The 17,126-nt window shown below is 37.5% G+C and overlaps 1 protein-coding gene across 1 annotated transcript in view; it reads left to right on the top strand.

Moving 5' to 3' along the window:
- LOC124158043 overlaps nucleotides 1-17,126 on the top strand; it is a 57,475-nt gene that overhangs the window by 25,757 nt on the left and 14,592 nt on the right. The window contains exons 6-11 of the mRNA XM_046533203.1: nucleotides 579-775; nucleotides 2,936-3,077; nucleotides 3,173-3,298; nucleotides 7,953-8,138; nucleotides 8,415-8,827; nucleotides 10,758-10,830. Of these exons, the coding sequence (XP_046389159.1) occupies nucleotides 579-775; nucleotides 2,936-3,077; nucleotides 3,173-3,298; nucleotides 7,953-8,138; nucleotides 8,415-8,827; nucleotides 10,758-10,830 (1,137 nt within the window). The remainder of the gene's footprint in view (nucleotides 1-578; nucleotides 776-2,935; nucleotides 3,078-3,172; nucleotides 3,299-7,952; nucleotides 8,139-8,414; nucleotides 8,828-10,757; nucleotides 10,831-17,126) is intronic.

Below are 17,126 nucleotides of genomic sequence, written 5' to 3'. Positions count from 1 at the left end.
TTAAGGGTTTGCCGAGTGAAGGGTTAAGGGTTCAAATCCCGGGTGAGGCCTTTGGACACCTCCCCCACAGAAACCCAAGATGTGTAAGGTAGCCCAGAGAAAGCGACTAGGCTCCCCTTTCTCTGTACATAAATCTCAAATGCCTATAGCATAATTCAAGATGGCCTCTACCTTCCCCTATTCAAACCAACCTTTGGGTGGCTGATGAGCTGCAGTCCACAGCATGCTTTATAATACTTTACAATTAAATGGAGTACACATAATACATATTTCGAATTTTTGAGGAAAAAATTCTGGCAGAAGAAATCAATCAATAGGGATTAAAATTCACATCTGTGAAATAGATGCAAGTTGGTGATTTATACACTTCAAGAGATAAGTGACAAAACAAAACACCCTATTTTCATAATCAAAATTAAACATTTTTCCAAGAATTTTCTTAGTCCCATGGGTGTTGATTTAGATTTATGTATATAAATATTATTTAATAATACATATACATATATTTGAAATATCGCAACATGTGTGATACTATAGTATGTAGTATGTAACAAATAAGAATCTATATTTATCCTCAGCCTCTCATTCGTTGATTAAACCAAACAATGGCAGCCAGGAAGTCAGTAGAATATTCAGCACAACTTTCAAGATTAGTCAATCAACAGTATGTGTCACTTTGTTGCATTTCCTCACCACTTGGAAGAATATACCAAAAGTGGGTCTGCTGATTGAGAGGAAGAACTACATCACAACAATTTCTCAGCAAATAGGTAAGGTACGTAACATCCTAATTGAATTGATTTTGTATCATTTTGTAATGTGAAGTCTCCAGGTGAGATTTCTGAGAACCCATCCATACGTTAGATGAAATTGCTATGAGCATGTTACAAGCAATGTCCTCTCATTTCCAAAACTCTGTGTTCCACTGTGCACTGTTTCAATAAATGGGGTGAAATTCTGGATAAACTCTCGAGGGTTGTGACACAATGCACAAGATCTGTGGCTCTCACTGGAAGAGCTTTTTTTCTCTGAGAACTGATGAGTGGGGTATGGAATGGGGCCACAATACTGGAGTCAAAATACACGATAGTGTCGATGTGGAACTGGAGATGTTGGCATCCACACTCGCACACGAGAGGGAGTCTTTTATGCCTTTTGGACTCTCAGGCCCAAACTACGGCTCTCCCTCCCTCCCTTGATTCCAATTTAGCCAATTCCAAAAAGGTTACCTTAATGCAGGATTTATTATACAATGCCTCAGACTAGGTGTCTGCAGCCTCATACCAGGTGAAAATCGTTGACTACTGATAAAGAATTGTGCAATATTGTTCAAGTCCAAATCAATACATTTTTTTTCCATGGATGCATGAGTATTGATAATTTTACTCTTTACACTAACACATGTTTTGAAATTTTATTCATCCTGAACTTAGCTGAACAATGCGTGAACTCTCATCAGTTGCATTCTCCTAATCATCACCATTTCCATGGGTGTCACAATTCTTGTGCATTGTGTGCCAACCCTTGAGAGTTTTTCCATACTTTTGCCCAATCCATTCAAACGGTGAGTGGATAGGGATAGGTGTTCTCAAAGACTTTTGAAAATGATGTATAATTTTATCATTGTCAAGTTTGTGGGTCAAATATTTCCATGCTGTGGGCTGAGGCGCAAGTGAGCAGGGATGGCAGATCATCCCACAAATATGAATTTGGGAGATAATTAGGCATATGTTCCTTGGTGAACCCCCTCCACATGGACCCCCATAATGTACCACGTCTCAGCCAACATACCATAAATTTTTCTGGCTAAAGGCTAATTAATGTTTCTTGCTGTAGGCACACTGATTAGAACAGTGAGAGACTAATGAATACTTATTAGGGAAAAATATTTGTTTTTAGTTTTTCAGTCACGGTGCAACCTCTTCCATTGATTTGATCGGAAAAAATATTTTCTTTAATTAGAATAGGAATCGACTATTCTGGAATTTTCCGACGATTTAACTTTTAATTTTTATATTCATAACCAGCAAATTTATGTCATGCATGTAAAAAATTTATACATAGCATTTGGAACGATATTATTGTACATATTTACATTGAATTTTTTATTGCATGTATAGAAGGAATTTTTTGAAAAATATTGTTATATATACATATTACAATTAGGGATGGACGGATCCAGGATTATTTTCAGGCCCGGATCCGGATCGGATCCTTGATTTTCGGAGCCGGATCTTTGGATATTTTTGGATCCAAATGAATTTTCAAATTCCTGCTATAAAACAAAGTAATTATTCAAGTTTCTTCTGGGTGCATACAATCAAATCAATGAATTTCAGATTCACAGACACATTATAATATTTTCACTGATCAAAAATCATTTTTATAATCTTTCAAATTATTTTTCAAAAACGATAAAATCCTTACACGCTCAGGATCTTAGCTGTTACGCTTGCGTTTGGATATGAAAATAGGTTTTAATCTTCGGATAAATGATTTACTGAATTTTAATATTCCTCACTTATGTTTCCCCTGAATTTTTTCACTCTCTCATCGCATAAAGACTTGTTTTTCACCCTCAAAAGCTTCAGTTGCGCTGAGGTGGATTTAATACTGCCTGAATGGATTTTTTGCCATTCAGGATTACGATGTATGTACATATGTGCAAATCAACCAATATAAATGCAAGAGATAGCTTAATAGTCCTAATTTTGCTTAAAAGAAAGACTGTACAATTATTATTTATATTACATATTATGAATTCCTTTGTCAATCACTTTTGAATCAATGACTCATCTTTTGAAAGGTAGCTGAAATGAAATTCAAAATACATTATTGAGCCTAAGAAGAAACTCATGCCTTTAATATTTTGCAAAAATAAATCATCTTTCTTTTCCATTCTTTTGTTTCTTTACTGTTTCTCTCACAAAAAAAGAACAAGGGATGGACCCTAATTAAATATGTTGGGAAAGTGCCTAAAGAAAATTTAGGAAAAAATGCAAATTTTGCCATTTCTGTGAACAGAAACTTTGGCTCTCCTATCGCAATTCAAGATTTCAGATCCTGTCCTAAATTAGGTAAGATATTTTTCTGAAATCAATGAGTTTCTATTCAAAATAATTGATTCTAATTAGAGACCTAAATTAAAATGGCTTTTTTATTTAAAGTATAGGTCTTCGTAGAACAGCTCAATTGAGAGTCCCAAGGAATAAAATCAGACAAGGCGAGACTTTTGCATGTTTACCTCTACCAGATTCTAAAAAGATGTTTTTACACTGTCCACCAGTGAAGATGGAAAGTAAGTACCTATATTTTCATTGTAGTATTTATTTTACAGGGTGATTCGGCAGCGAAGGCCATTTTGCACTACTCACTGACTGGAAAATAGAAGAAATAATGCTGATACTTTAAAAAAAAACATGACTGTTCTTAAAATATGATTGTAAAAATTTAGAAAGAGTAGCATTAATATTTCATTGAAAGAGTCAGTTGAGCTTAAGAATGTGATGAGTCGTGTTCGGGATTGTCTCCTAGCACTTCAGCAGGGTTTCCTCCAAGGTTGTGAATCACCCATGCAACCCAATATCTTTCCCAGTCTATAAGGAGATGTCGCACAGTTAGTAGACAATTGCAATCTATGGATTGAGGCTGAATTTTCTCTTCCCTGAAGAGGTATGAATGGGTTAGGATGCAGTGACCTATCCTGAAACATGCCAAAACGATTTCCTCCCAGCAGACATTCCTCTGCCATGTACTGGCTTAATTTCACAAAGATTGTAGCTGTGGATCATAAGCCATTAGGTCTTCCAATTTCGCCAAATTATTTTTCTCATGGCATTTCCCAGATTTTCTTCAGCTACGAACGACACTTCATCATACGATGGTGCTCTTGGTGCTGCCAGAAAGATTTTGTGAGAAACACACAACGCCAATGCTGATTTAAAAGCTCTGGATCGTCGCCCTAGGGATGTTCAAGGTCACCTCTTGTATGGCCACAAAATTAATATGGTTGTAATGATTTGGTGTACACTTTGAAAAGAGTTCCACTTAAGTGAGGCTACTTTAACCTTTTCCCTACTGAAGACGTACATATACGTGTGGACGTTTCCTGACCCGGGAGATGAAAGCCGTATATTTGTGTGTGAGATTTTCCTGGCCGGGAGAACGAAAGCGGTACATATACGTTTTCTAGCTATCCTCCTTTTAGGACGGTCACAGGTTTACGTCATCTTTGTCTCGGGACCCAATGCCGCGGGGTTTACGATTTACCCTCGGAATCCGGAAGCAGGTACCCGGACCCCTCGTCTTTTATAACCCCTCTTAGCGGTAAGGGACAGTGGTCTTACAATTGTTTATCCAGTCAGTTTTCGAAATAAATATGTGTTCATTTCTCAATAAATATAAATTAGGAATTGAATAATTTGTCTTTTGAGCAGCGTTTACAATTTTTAAATGAAATTCTACAATAAATATTAACTCATATCTCGAGTTATGTGTAAATATCAACATGGAAATTGTTGCTGCATTAAATCTGTCTTATGGAATTATCTTCTGGGGTAACAGTAGTGCTGCAACTAAAGCCTTCTCATTCCAAAAAATATCAATTAAAGCCATTGCTAGGGTATCTATCAGAGCACCTGGAAGACCTCTCTTCAAAGCACTAAATATACTTACTCTACCCTGTTTGTATATTTTGCAATGTTGCACCTTTGCAAAAAACAATCCGTCTCTGTTTCCACTAAGTTCCACCATTCATCAGCACTCCACTCGCTCCAAGAACCACATTCATCTACACAGTTATAACCTGACTGCTGCTCAACATGGACCGCTTCACTCTGCTTCCCTTATATACAATAAATTGCCCCAATCAATTAAGTTAATTATATCTCCCCACACATTCAAATGTCAATTAAAGAAAATGTTGCTCAATAAAGTTTACTACTGTGTTAATGAATACTTTTGTGACCAACTCTAATGCTATGATTAGAGTATCTTGTAATATAATGTGTCTATATTGTGTAAAGTGTATATTTTTATGTTTTCATGACCATGTTCTATGTCAAATTTCCTTGACCAACGGAACAATAAATATACTAAATAGTAAATACGTTAATATTGACCTTAGAACTTCGTTAAACATTTTACAATGTTCAGAAAAAAATGAAGAATTCAATTAAAAGTCTAAAATATGCGTGCAAGCAACAATTATCCATGTGCTAAATATATATAAGCAATACATAAGTTGACCGCAAACCAATGCCGCAGGTAGTGTCGTAAACCCGGAAAGTCGAGGGATCACAACTACTCTCGGAGTCCGAGATAATGCGGAGTCCCAGTGGGGAGGGGTCGAAAAAAGTTCCGCGAGACCCTTCTTAACGAATGTCCTCCAAAAATGCTCCGTACCACTAGAAAGAAGAGTCTCTTGGGGCTCAGTACAGCAGCCATGCTAAGACGAAAACTGCCGTATCGAAAGGGTTGATAGCACTCGTACCAGAGCTATATTTGGAATAATGATGCTGCCAAGCGTATACACAAGTTTAGTCTCACACCGATTGAAGGAAATTTGGTTTTCATTGATGGTGAATCTGAGAATGATTCTAAAAGTTGATCTTTAAAATCTACACCACCAATATACATATTTATTATATTCTACGACACACATGGTTTATTTACACATTCTAGCCCTCCCTTTCGACTTACATGTTGCATTTGGTCCGAATGTTTTGTAGTCACAGTCAGCAACACTACATTACGTTTATCCTTCCACTTCAAAGCAACCAATTTCTCACACATTGCACTAACAACTTCTCCTTTCTTTAGTTTATTTCTGAGGTTTACTGGCATACCTTTATGTGTGATTTTCACAGTTCCAACAACATCTGTTGTCCTCTGAACTAACCTCTGGGAAAGATCAGGACTACTGTAAAAATTGTCCATATAAACACATCTACCAGAGTGTTCATCTCACACAAACTTAGAACAACTTTTGTAGAATCTGTGTCCTCAGTGATTTCAGCCCAATTTTGTCCCTGAGCCACAGTGAATAATAAAATTCCATTTTTACCCTGCAGAGTCACAAAGTTCAAACAATTTTATCCCAAACCGGGAAGCTTTCATGGGAATATACTGTTTCCACAACAGTCTACCTTTCCTCGACAACAAAGACTCATGTACAATGATTTCCTTACTTTCCAGGTATTTACACTTTTTGGAACTTATTTCTCAAATATTCAATAATTGGTAAAATTTTATATAGTTTCGGGTCATTTTTTACAATTTCCTCATCATTAATACCTACAAAATGGAGAGATTTGGTGAGCAATGCAAACTTTTGCTCACTCATCACAATGGGAAAAAATGGAGTCTCTAATAAATGCTTTCTGCTAAAATACATTCTTAGGCTTGGTTTCCAAATTATTCCCATCAACATCAGTGAACCTAGATGCACCCTTATTTCCCCCAGAATTGGAAATCCACTTTTGGAAGTGCGATTTTTTTGCTCGGTAATTTTCTCTTTCTCACGGGCAAGAAACTGTGTTGCGTAGCGGTTTGTCTCAGTCACTATAATTGAAATTATTTCATCATCAAAAAATAACTCAAAATAAGCCAACGGATCATCTACACTCGTAAGAGGCAATATTTGTTTTCCAACTTATTCACATTTGAGGAGGGATGAGGAGGTCAAGGAGGGTCAGCACTGTCAATCTCTAGCCAATTATTTTCTTGAAAATACACAGAAAAATGAGAGTGTTCTTCACTCTCTTCGGAACTGGAGTCCAGAGAGTATCCAATTGAAATTTCCAAAGTATGTATGTAGTATCTATGAGCATTCTGTGCTCTCTTCTTCCATAGCGTCGAGCACTTGCTCCTCACACAACTTACGTGAGCTAGAAGCCAACTAATGAGGGGTACGGAAATGGAGTGGACCCAAGGCAGGGAATAAATATTAAAAAATCACCAAAGCAAACGTAGGGGTGAAAACATCCCAGCCCTAAGCTTCAAACGTTGTAAATAAGATACCAAGATGTGAGGATGCTGGCCAGTCTTCAAGGTTCGGAGAGGCGTTGAGTGACAATGCCTGGACAGTCCATGCCTTCCCTATCATTGCCTCGATGAAAGAGAAAGGAAACGATGAGGCAGAGAAGCAGATGATGATGAACCACAGAGGAAAGCATTCAGGATGCCCAAACGTCACACACGATTGCTAAGAAAGCACATAAACCAGAGGTTGAGTGGAAGGATATCATCTTTCATTAGCATCCACCAAATGCTGACCCTAGAGGAAGCATTTCTTGCCTGGCAACAGCTAGAAAAAAATAACTTCAACAATGACAAGCAGCTAAAATTCTACCACCACAGGAGGATTTAAGTACAATTTTGCTGAGATAAAGAGAAAGATTTACGAGGATAAGTGTGCCAGATGCTGCTGTATCTGTATTAGCAGCAGCACTATAAGCTGAAAGTGGTGGACTCTAAATGAGTGGAATGTTAGAGGCAAAAAACAGGAGAGAAAACATGCTGAACAAATAATTTTCTTGGAGGGTTGGTTTGACAACCCATGTCCTTGCTTATATTTTACAAAAATATATGTACTGTGATAGGAACCGGTTTGACATGAGAGCTGCCTATCATTTGCAATAATAGGTATTAAAGTGTTTCAGGAATATTCAACCTGTACACCTTAAAAGGAAATTGGTGGGTCTTAAAACATTCCAGATTTGTGAGAAATAAGGCACATCCTTAGGTGCATTTAGAATTCATCACGCTATGTTATCATGCCAATGAGCACACTGTAACCGCCTTATTTTAGTGCTTATGTCACACTTTTGTAATGATTCATTTGCGTTGTATTCACATTTTCACAAATTTCTTTAAAACTTTTGTTACAGTATATTGTATTGAAGATAGTATCTGTAATTCTTATAATCATGTGATTTTAAATTCAATTCCAGCAATTGATGGAGTTTGTGTCTCTACTACAAATTCATTGGAATCACCTTGTCGTTGCAAATATACTCAACCCTGCTCTCCACCATGTAATGTCAGCAGTGCGAATAATTCATCTCCAAATTCATGCCAGCCAGACCCAGAGACATGCAATTATTCTCCTTTTAACACCAGCAGCGAAAAGGAACGAGGTACACGAAATATTTTCCTTATAAATCAACCATTATTTTTTATATGCTGTTATGTAGAAGTATTTCACCTTTTGATATTTATTACTCTCTAGATTTTAAATGTGTTCTCCAAAAATTATGCATTTTGAGTTTCCCTTGCTGGATAATGATGATTTCTTTTTTTTTCCATTGCAATGTTGAAGTTATTTCTCATCGTTGGTGATGGCATGCATTTGATGAAACTTGAAGTTGAATAAGTGCAAATTGCAATTAATTTAATCTTTAATATTTGTTTAGTTGTCATGGACACTACCACATATGCTCCGTATGAGACTGATGGTGAAGAAACTTCTGACCAGAGCTCCACAGAAATTACCACAGGTTGGGCAACTAGCCCTGCACCAGAGGCTACAGTGGCAGTGAAAAAAGAACTCGTGAGACCAAAGGCTGTACAAGATTTAAGAGTAACTTCAAGAAGCTATTCCTGGCTTAAAATTAGATGGTTATCATTCAGCCTTGATAAATTGAAGAACTGCTCATCTTTTCATATCAGCTGGTGGAAATCAGATGAAAAGAACAATGTCACCAATGAAGAAAAATGGGAGCAGACGCTAGAGATTGGTGCACAGACCATGTGCCCTGGGGAAGAGGAGAATTATTTCTGTGGCACGTTGTGGAACTTGGAGCCAAGTCAAAACTATGCCATATCTGTGAGTATGGTTCAAATAAATAATCGCAATGGAAAGTTATAAACATTTCAAATTTCGCTTCCACTCACTGCTTCACCACAAAAGGGTTGCTTGGATAATTGTGGGCTGAGCTCACAAAAAAATGAGCTGGACATATGTTAATGCACATGTGGAAAGGTGGTGTAGCTCTAAAGCCTTTAGAAATGAGATTGAGTACTGGTAACGGAAGGCATTGTAATTTTTAAATGAACTTAGGTATCCTATCTCTCAACTGCATGTCTAGAGCATGAGTGTGATTCATTTGAATTTATCCAATCCCTAGCCCATAACTTGCTTACTATCTTACTTCTTCCCATCCTTCTCTATTTTTCCTTCTCCTCAAATTTTTATATTCTATTTCTAACAGCATATAGTAGTATAGTTTGTTATTATACGGGACGTTTTTTGGACGGTGTGGTGTGCATGTGGGAGTCCAAATGCATGCTGAATTCTGGTGATTGATCACCCCCTGCCAAACACCCTAGAGGTGGCTCGCAGGGTATTATGTAGATGTAGAAATCTTCCAAATTTCCTCAAACAATCCCCGTCCTATAATCAACTGCCCCTTGGCAACTCAAAATACAATTTTCAGTCAGGCATTACAACTGCAATTATTTTTGGCTAATGTTCATCAAAGCACAAGCTTATATCAGCCCATTGCCAATACACTTACTCGCTCTTTCTGCAGAAAAACAAAAGGGCTCTGATATCACACACGGACACTGCCATAACGTCGTGTTTTCAAGCAGCCAATAAAGAGTTACAGAATATTTTTAAAGAATGATTTCCCAGTTATAAATTAATATTCATCTACAGTATTTTCGACGAGTAGATTTTAGGTGGAGACCTTCTCATTATAAATTGTAGATTTTTAAAATTATGCACGTTCCCCATTATGATTGTTGGTGCCATAATTACGGTATATTTTTCAAATACATCTGCTGTCTTCACAAAAATTGTGTTCAAAATTGGAGCATGAAATAAAGGGGAATATTAAGCTTTACCACCTCTAAATTAAACAATATGAAATATCAGCTCTAATGGCCAATAGAATTATTTCTCCCAACACCCATCCCAATTACACAAAAAGTCTCAGTGTTTGTGGGCGGTGATAGAACAATTTTTTTCTCATCCAAAATTCGACATAGGTATCACAAAATGTAGCTGGTTGCACCAATGGTGTATAGGAAATTTAATTATTTTCATGATCAAATAACATCCTGCAGAACTTAGTACCAACTCAGGATCTTGACTAAGGATTGAAATGGCAACTTTCTCAGAGAAACGAACATTGTGTTTTTCATTGATTAGCCTGTGCTGTCATAAAGTGATTTGAGTTTTAGGAAAATGAAGGTTCAATTAAGGTTGAGGAAAGTGTAGTTGTCTAAGAGAAGGGTTTTAAGTGTTCTCTAAATGAGTGAATGTGAATAGTTACCCTTTTAGTCATTTCAGAAGAAATTTTCAGTCTTTTTGATGTTAATTTGCATTTCAAGAGCAAATGTGAGCGAACCAAGTGCAATTCTTACCTCTTTGACATGATTAGACAGTACCAAATTTGAAAATGGTATGTTTGGCTGAAACAATACCCCCATCGTATTTAGAGCAGGGTGCATTTCAGATTGTATAGATAATCCAACAACACTTGGTGCAAAATGACCAAGCCGTCGACGCACCCTAAATCCAAACACTACCACTACTAATCCAACATGCCCTCGTTGCCTCTCAAGGATGTCATTTAATCGTGAAAACCATTAACATTCCTTTCATTTATAACAGGATATACTTTGAGATACACACTCTTTTATTCATTACTTCCCATTGAAATTTGTGGTATAAAATTTTGAGAAGACGTCAAACATCAAGGAAACTCAATTCCACAAAGACTAAAAGTCTTTTTCTTTCTTTTCTGTAGGTGAAACCTCAGTGTTCTGCCAATGAGACAGTGGATGATGCTCCAGTTCTTGTAACTTCAGAAACCCGTCAAGGTACTGCTTTCATATTATAAGACACATATTTTTCTGACCAATCCAACCCTCATTGCAACCTAACTCCGTGGATTACTGTGGTGTGTTGTGACCTCGCTCCCTTCTTCTTCTCGGCCGATCATCGAGCCAGGAGGTGGGGTGGGCAATGTGTGTGGGGTCGCACACTCAAAGGGAGAAGTGGGAGGGGGTGAGGAGCGTGGGCAGTACAGAGAAGGAAGGCGTGGGACGCACCCCAAAGCACCTGCATGGGATGTGGAAGGGGAAAAGAGGAGGAAAATGGAACCAACGGGAATTTTGGGACCTTTCGATGACTGGTGCGCTCAAAAGAAAGAGAACTTCCAACATGAGATTTTCATTTGACACAGATTTAATTTGAACCCTAAATACGTGAAATACACAGAAACACATAGAATTGACACTTCTAATGTCAGCGTACATAAGTATCAGTTACTTATGTACCCTGACATTAACTAATTAGAATAATGTAAACAATGAAGTACAAACGAAAAAAATTAGAGAAAAATTTCCTTTCCTATTAGTTCGTAATTGAATTTTATACAAGGTTTCAATACACTCTTGAATCTTCATTGAATAAATACCCATTAAGCATGAATTTGACAATACGAATAATAAATAAAATACAAAAAAAATGAATTACACTCCCTATCCTTACAATGCTATGCAAAATCATACACACGCTTGCCATCACACATAGAAGGAAAAGGGGAAGAAAACAACGAAATGTGAACTTGACGCACAGGAATGACGGCTTTTCACTCCTTGGGGGCTTCTTGAACAGTAGGGGTATATTTAAAATATGCAAGTGGCACTGTTGGGGACCTCTCATTAAAGTATTTCTCCATAGGGGATTTGGGGTATGGACAATACTTATCAGGCCTTTCATCCATCGTCGTTAGGAAATAGATTCTTCTGGTGGCTCGTAATACTTGGTTGATCTGATGTTGATGTGGTGGAAAGAGCTGCTGATGAAATGCGTGAGGTTGACCTCTTCCTGGTGCTGGGAAATCTCCTGAACCGTCTCCTATTTCCAATAGCTGCCTCCTCCTCCTCCTCCTCAGTCCAACCTCCAACATCGCTTCAGAAGATTCTCTTTTTCACGCACGTCCTCATCTCCTTATGTCGAGATAGGCGTTCTCAACAATGGTAATCGGGAATATGACAATGAAGAATAGTCAAGGGCCAAATAATGCAGAGCCGTGAAGAAACTAGTGGCTCGTAACGGTGACTACTGAAGATTACCCATAAAGGTGAGCCCTGTGGCTTACGCGAACCAACTTTTTATACCCCATGGAGAGGTAGAATTCTGGGGATGAGGGAAAATGGGGAAAAGATCACGTGTTACCATAACCTCCGTCATTAGGGGAAAGGGGTGTTCTTCACTGTGGGTGAGGAAACTTTGGGGGTTGAAGGCCGCTGAACTGCGTCACTGGACAAGGTGGGAGAGGGATGGGGAATGCACTTCTTGCTTTCTTCCGTTTATCACACAAGGAAACACAAGAAGGGTACGCAAAGTTGGGAAAAGGGGGGGGGGGGGGTGAAAGGAGACAAATCACTCACACGTGAACTCAACATGCAAAAACACACACACATTGACGCACCCACTTACATAGTCATAAATAGGCAAAATTCTAAATGAAAGCTCTCCTTCTTGCAAAAACACCCATTTGAAAAGTACCATATGTAACTGGCCAAACAGCGATGGTTACAATATGCATAATGACAAAAATTCCTTGTTTTGATTTGATATAAAAAATTTTAATGTTATTTTTTATTATTCCACCCTTTTGGTAGCTCATAAAAATGCCTATTATCAAAGTAACTCATTTCAAAACTACCTGAAACAGTGGTATAAAGGAAAACCATAGTAATTTTGAGGAAATAACAACCATGGGAAATCAGCTTCTATCAATAGGTAAATTGTTTTGGTGTCATATCATACAATGCTTTTGTGAGGATAGAACGTCATGAGTGGTAGTAATGATGCATGGAATGTCACCTAGCAGTCAAAGATGTTATCGGTCACCGGAAAACTTCTATTCTCAAAACTTGAGTTCTCTTGCTGCAAACAAAGACTTAATCCAGTTTGGTTAATTCTCAGGAAGGGCAATGAATTCCTAGCTATAAAAACCCTGCTGCAGATACTTCTCTTTCGCCCAATTTCCATTTGAATATTGCAACAACCAAGGGCGTACCCAGGACCATAACTAGGGGGGGCAAGCCATGGTCTAAGGGGGGCAAGCGAAGTTGTGACAATTTAGCATGGAAAAGGTGAATGAAACCAACATTTTAAGAAAATTACAACAGCACTTTATGAGATTATTTCCTTGAAAAAAGAGTTTTATTTTAGTTACATATGTTAAACTAATTTATACCTTTTTTCGTGGGTTTTAAGAAAATTTGTTGAATACTTTCGTTTCAAATCAGTTCTCATTTTGCTTAAAGATTTTTGCAACTTTTACTTCTATGGGGTAGCTGCCCCTTGCTGGGTACGGCCATGGCTACAACACCTCTCAATGATTGTTTGTGGTGAAATTAGAGGTCAGTTTTTATAATAAAACTAAAAAATTCATTATGATCACATCAAAGCCTGGATGAGGCACTGAAATTGTCTCTTTTTTACCACAATTCTATCTTGACTCTAAAAATAATACCCACTAAAGTTACATTAGGATGTCTGTTACAGATAACATTCATAGTATGATGCTTTAAGTTTTGAGCATATTTTTCTGGGCTCAAAATGTTTTCCTGTCTGTTTCACTCCCACCTCTCCACCCTCCATACAAAATACAATACATACTTAATGGGACATATTTATCCTAACCCATATGAGATCATTCCCTAACTACACAATTGGCATTTACTGCCCCTGAGCAATATTTAAACTAGGGATGGTCAGTCGGATTGGATACTTCGGATCCAAATATCTGCGGATATTGCCCTTCATCGGATACATCGGATCCAAAGTCACAGAAGACATTGGATCTGGATCCGAAATTTTAAATAATAGCTTCCGTGAATGCAAAGTAAGGGTGGAAAGAGTTTCGATTCTCTCTTCGAATGCGCCATCGCATGCGATTCTTGTCCTAAACATGAACCGTTTTGTTTGAAAGCTCTTGCAGAGGTTATGTAGCAGAATTTCAGCCGTGGAAAATAAAAAAGGCAAAATACAACTGGCACATAGTGTGACTCTTCCCAAGAGGTTGAACAATCATCGGGGGAATCTCACCATCGTAGGATAATAACCACGTCAAAAGTAACTACATCGCAGATTTCAGAAAACCACCCTCGGCCGTCCATCAGCCCGTGCCTCTGTGTTTTTTTTTTTCCGAAATCACACTGACCATAAATCACTGTCTTCAAAGGAAAATATCAAGTTACACAAGAACAATTGAAGGCTGTTTCATCTCTACCCTGTCTTACTAAATGACCTTTTTTGGCCTACCTGCTTCAATTCTCCACTTCTGGAGGACAAATGCTGAATTGCCACTTTATTATCTATTTACAATTACACTATACTGATACGCAACATTGTCCGAACAGCACAATTTTTAAAGAAACAAGTGCAGCATTAACCCCTCAAACAAGTAGAGACCCATTGGAAACGCCAACTGCATTATCACGTAGCTCCTGGCTTCGCTTTGAAGGCAACGACGTCAAGCAAGATCTGACTTGTTCGTCCTTGAATCCCTCACTCATAGCCTCATTACTTGAAAGATGGAGGAAGTGCGCTCCTTCCCCTCCACATCTCCTTTACGTGCTCCTGCAACCCACCCCTTCCTCTCAAGATCGCTGAGTGGTCGCCTCATTTTGTTCCCACATCACATGAAGTCACTATTGTTCGAAATAGTCAATTATGCTGCAGATTGCACAGTTGCAATTTAATTTGATGATATACTGATAAAAATGTCTTTCATTGTGTAGAAACATTTCTATTGAGATAAGGAGAACCAATGTATGCCATGTGCGTGCACTGTCGAGTGAAACTATCACAAGGAAGTGCTAAATCCACCTTGACATTGAAGCATTTTTGGGTGAAACACAAGTCCGTTTGTGATAAGAAAGTGATAGCATTCGGGGGAAATGTGTGTGAGGAAAATTTGAATTCAGTCGATGGCAGTGCGGTAGCCAGGAAATTTGTAAGGGGGAGTCCAAAAGCAGGGGGGGAAATTTTTACCAATAGGGTACAACAAAGTAGAGGGTTTCAAACTAATTTGAGCACCTTTCATAATTGAAAAAACTTCATTTTTCAAAATCTATTGTAAATCCGTTTTTTCAATATTTTGTTTTATTTTATGAAGGAAAATAATTGTTTTTATATTTAGGGGGTCCGGGCCCCCCGGAATTTCCCCCTCTATACGCCACTGGTCAATGGTTTGTCCAAAGATTTTTCCAATTTTCATTTCCAAACCTAGGTGAAACAGTTTAGGTCCTGAGTGTGTAAATATGTTTTTAAAAAAACAACTTGAAAATGATTTTTAATTTATAAAAATATTAAAATGAGTATGAAAATCTAAAAATAATTCCTTTGATTGTATGCACCCAGAAGAAACTTAAATAATTACTTCGTTTTATAGCAGGAATTTGAAAATGCATTTGGATCCGAAAATATTCAAAGATCCGCTCCGAATATCAAGGATCCGATCCAAATCCGGATCCGAAAAAATCCTGGATCCATCCATCCATAATTAAAACTTAATTCCATAAATACCATTTATTTGCCATCATAAATTATATGGAAGCTTGTGAATGAGCAAAGGAAGATCACTAGAATGTAGACATAGATTTCCCATGCTAGTGAGTGCTTATCAAGCATTTTAGCTGCCATTTCACAATTGAACAAAATAATATTTATATTTTCCCAAGGGCCATCTTTGTGAAACATGCAAATTACATAGAATTGCTCATTGGGCAAGGGCTTTCAGCATTGGATTGAAATGAAGAGAAATTTCCAGGAAAATGTGCCTATAAAACATAGAAAACTGATAATTTTCATCTAGAAATCACACTAATTATGCTTTTTTAAAATATTATAGTGACTCTGCACACTGCAGCTTGCACTTTTAACAATTGATTAAAATTTATAGATCCTCTCTGATCGACTAAAAACATCATCCTTCGTGTGAATTTTATAAATAAATTTATTACCTAACTACTGCAAGGCTGTCACATCAGTCAACATGCTATTAACTTTAATTTGCTACTCATTATGTATTACCAGACTCATCAAACTCTTCCTTCTGTGATTTCCAAAAAAATATTCACGTATGTTTTTAAATTACTTCTTTTAAAATTAAAAATAAATAGCTTTGCATCAGTTCCACACCTACAAGGATTACATTTTACTCCTTCATTTAATAGCAATGGAATTTCAGCAAAGAGCATCCAAAATGACATAACTGATGAAAATCACACAACAAAAGCTATACCCCGAGTTAAACAATACGTGTAACACATTTCATTACCTTGTGCAATTAGTGCCATTCAGCTCATTTTCTAAAATTTTCTTGATTAATGGTGTATTTATCTTTTACAAATAGTTTGAGTTAAAAAAAAACTTTTGAAGCGTTTGATTTGAGCATCTGCCACCAAAAATTTCCCAATCACAATCCATATTATTAGTTTGGACATGCTATGCAGCAAACGGTAAGGGCAATGATTTTTCTTCCCTGAAGAACTACCACCAATTAATGAATTTCCTTGGTCAAAGGAAAGTTTAGCACCAAGTTGTGCAAAGTCAAATGAGAAAAGAGGTGAATGACCGTGCTCCTGTAACAATGCAAAGAGACCTAATGCAAGTGATCTCATGCTCACGGCACATCCACTAATGACCCCATTTTAACATTTTATATACAAGGAGTGATCAAAAAAAGACCGGACTGATTTCATTCTGCGCAAGCCATTAAATGGATCAAAGCAAAACAGAGTGCCCCATCTTGCGTCATGTGTGAAGACTAAAACGAGAGGTGTTGTGTTTTCTTAGGTCGAGTCGTCACTTTGTAGTAGCGGTACATGTCTTCATTTGTTCATCTCCGTGTGCAATGGCATCAATGAAGGAGTGTGATGAACAGCGCGTGTGCAAGAAATTTTGTTTCAAACTTGGCAAAAGTGCTACCGAGATGTTTGGAATTATTAAGTACAGTGAGTCCTCGTTTAACGTTGTTGATTCGTTCCTGAAAAAGTCGACGTTAAGCGAAACAACGTTAAGCGATGCAGTATTTCCCATAAGAAACAATGTAAAAAATTTTAATTGGTTCCTAGCCATGTTCCTAACAATC

The sequence above is a fragment of the Ischnura elegans genome, chromosome 4 (assembly GCF_921293095.1).
Source record: "Ischnura elegans chromosome 4, ioIscEleg1.1, whole genome shotgun sequence".
In the NCBI taxonomy this organism is placed as follows: Eukaryota; Metazoa; Arthropoda; class Insecta; order Odonata; family Coenagrionidae; genus Ischnura; species Ischnura elegans.
The sequence above is the reverse complement of the archived record's forward strand: the minus strand, read 5'-3'. Positions and strand labels throughout refer to the sequence as shown.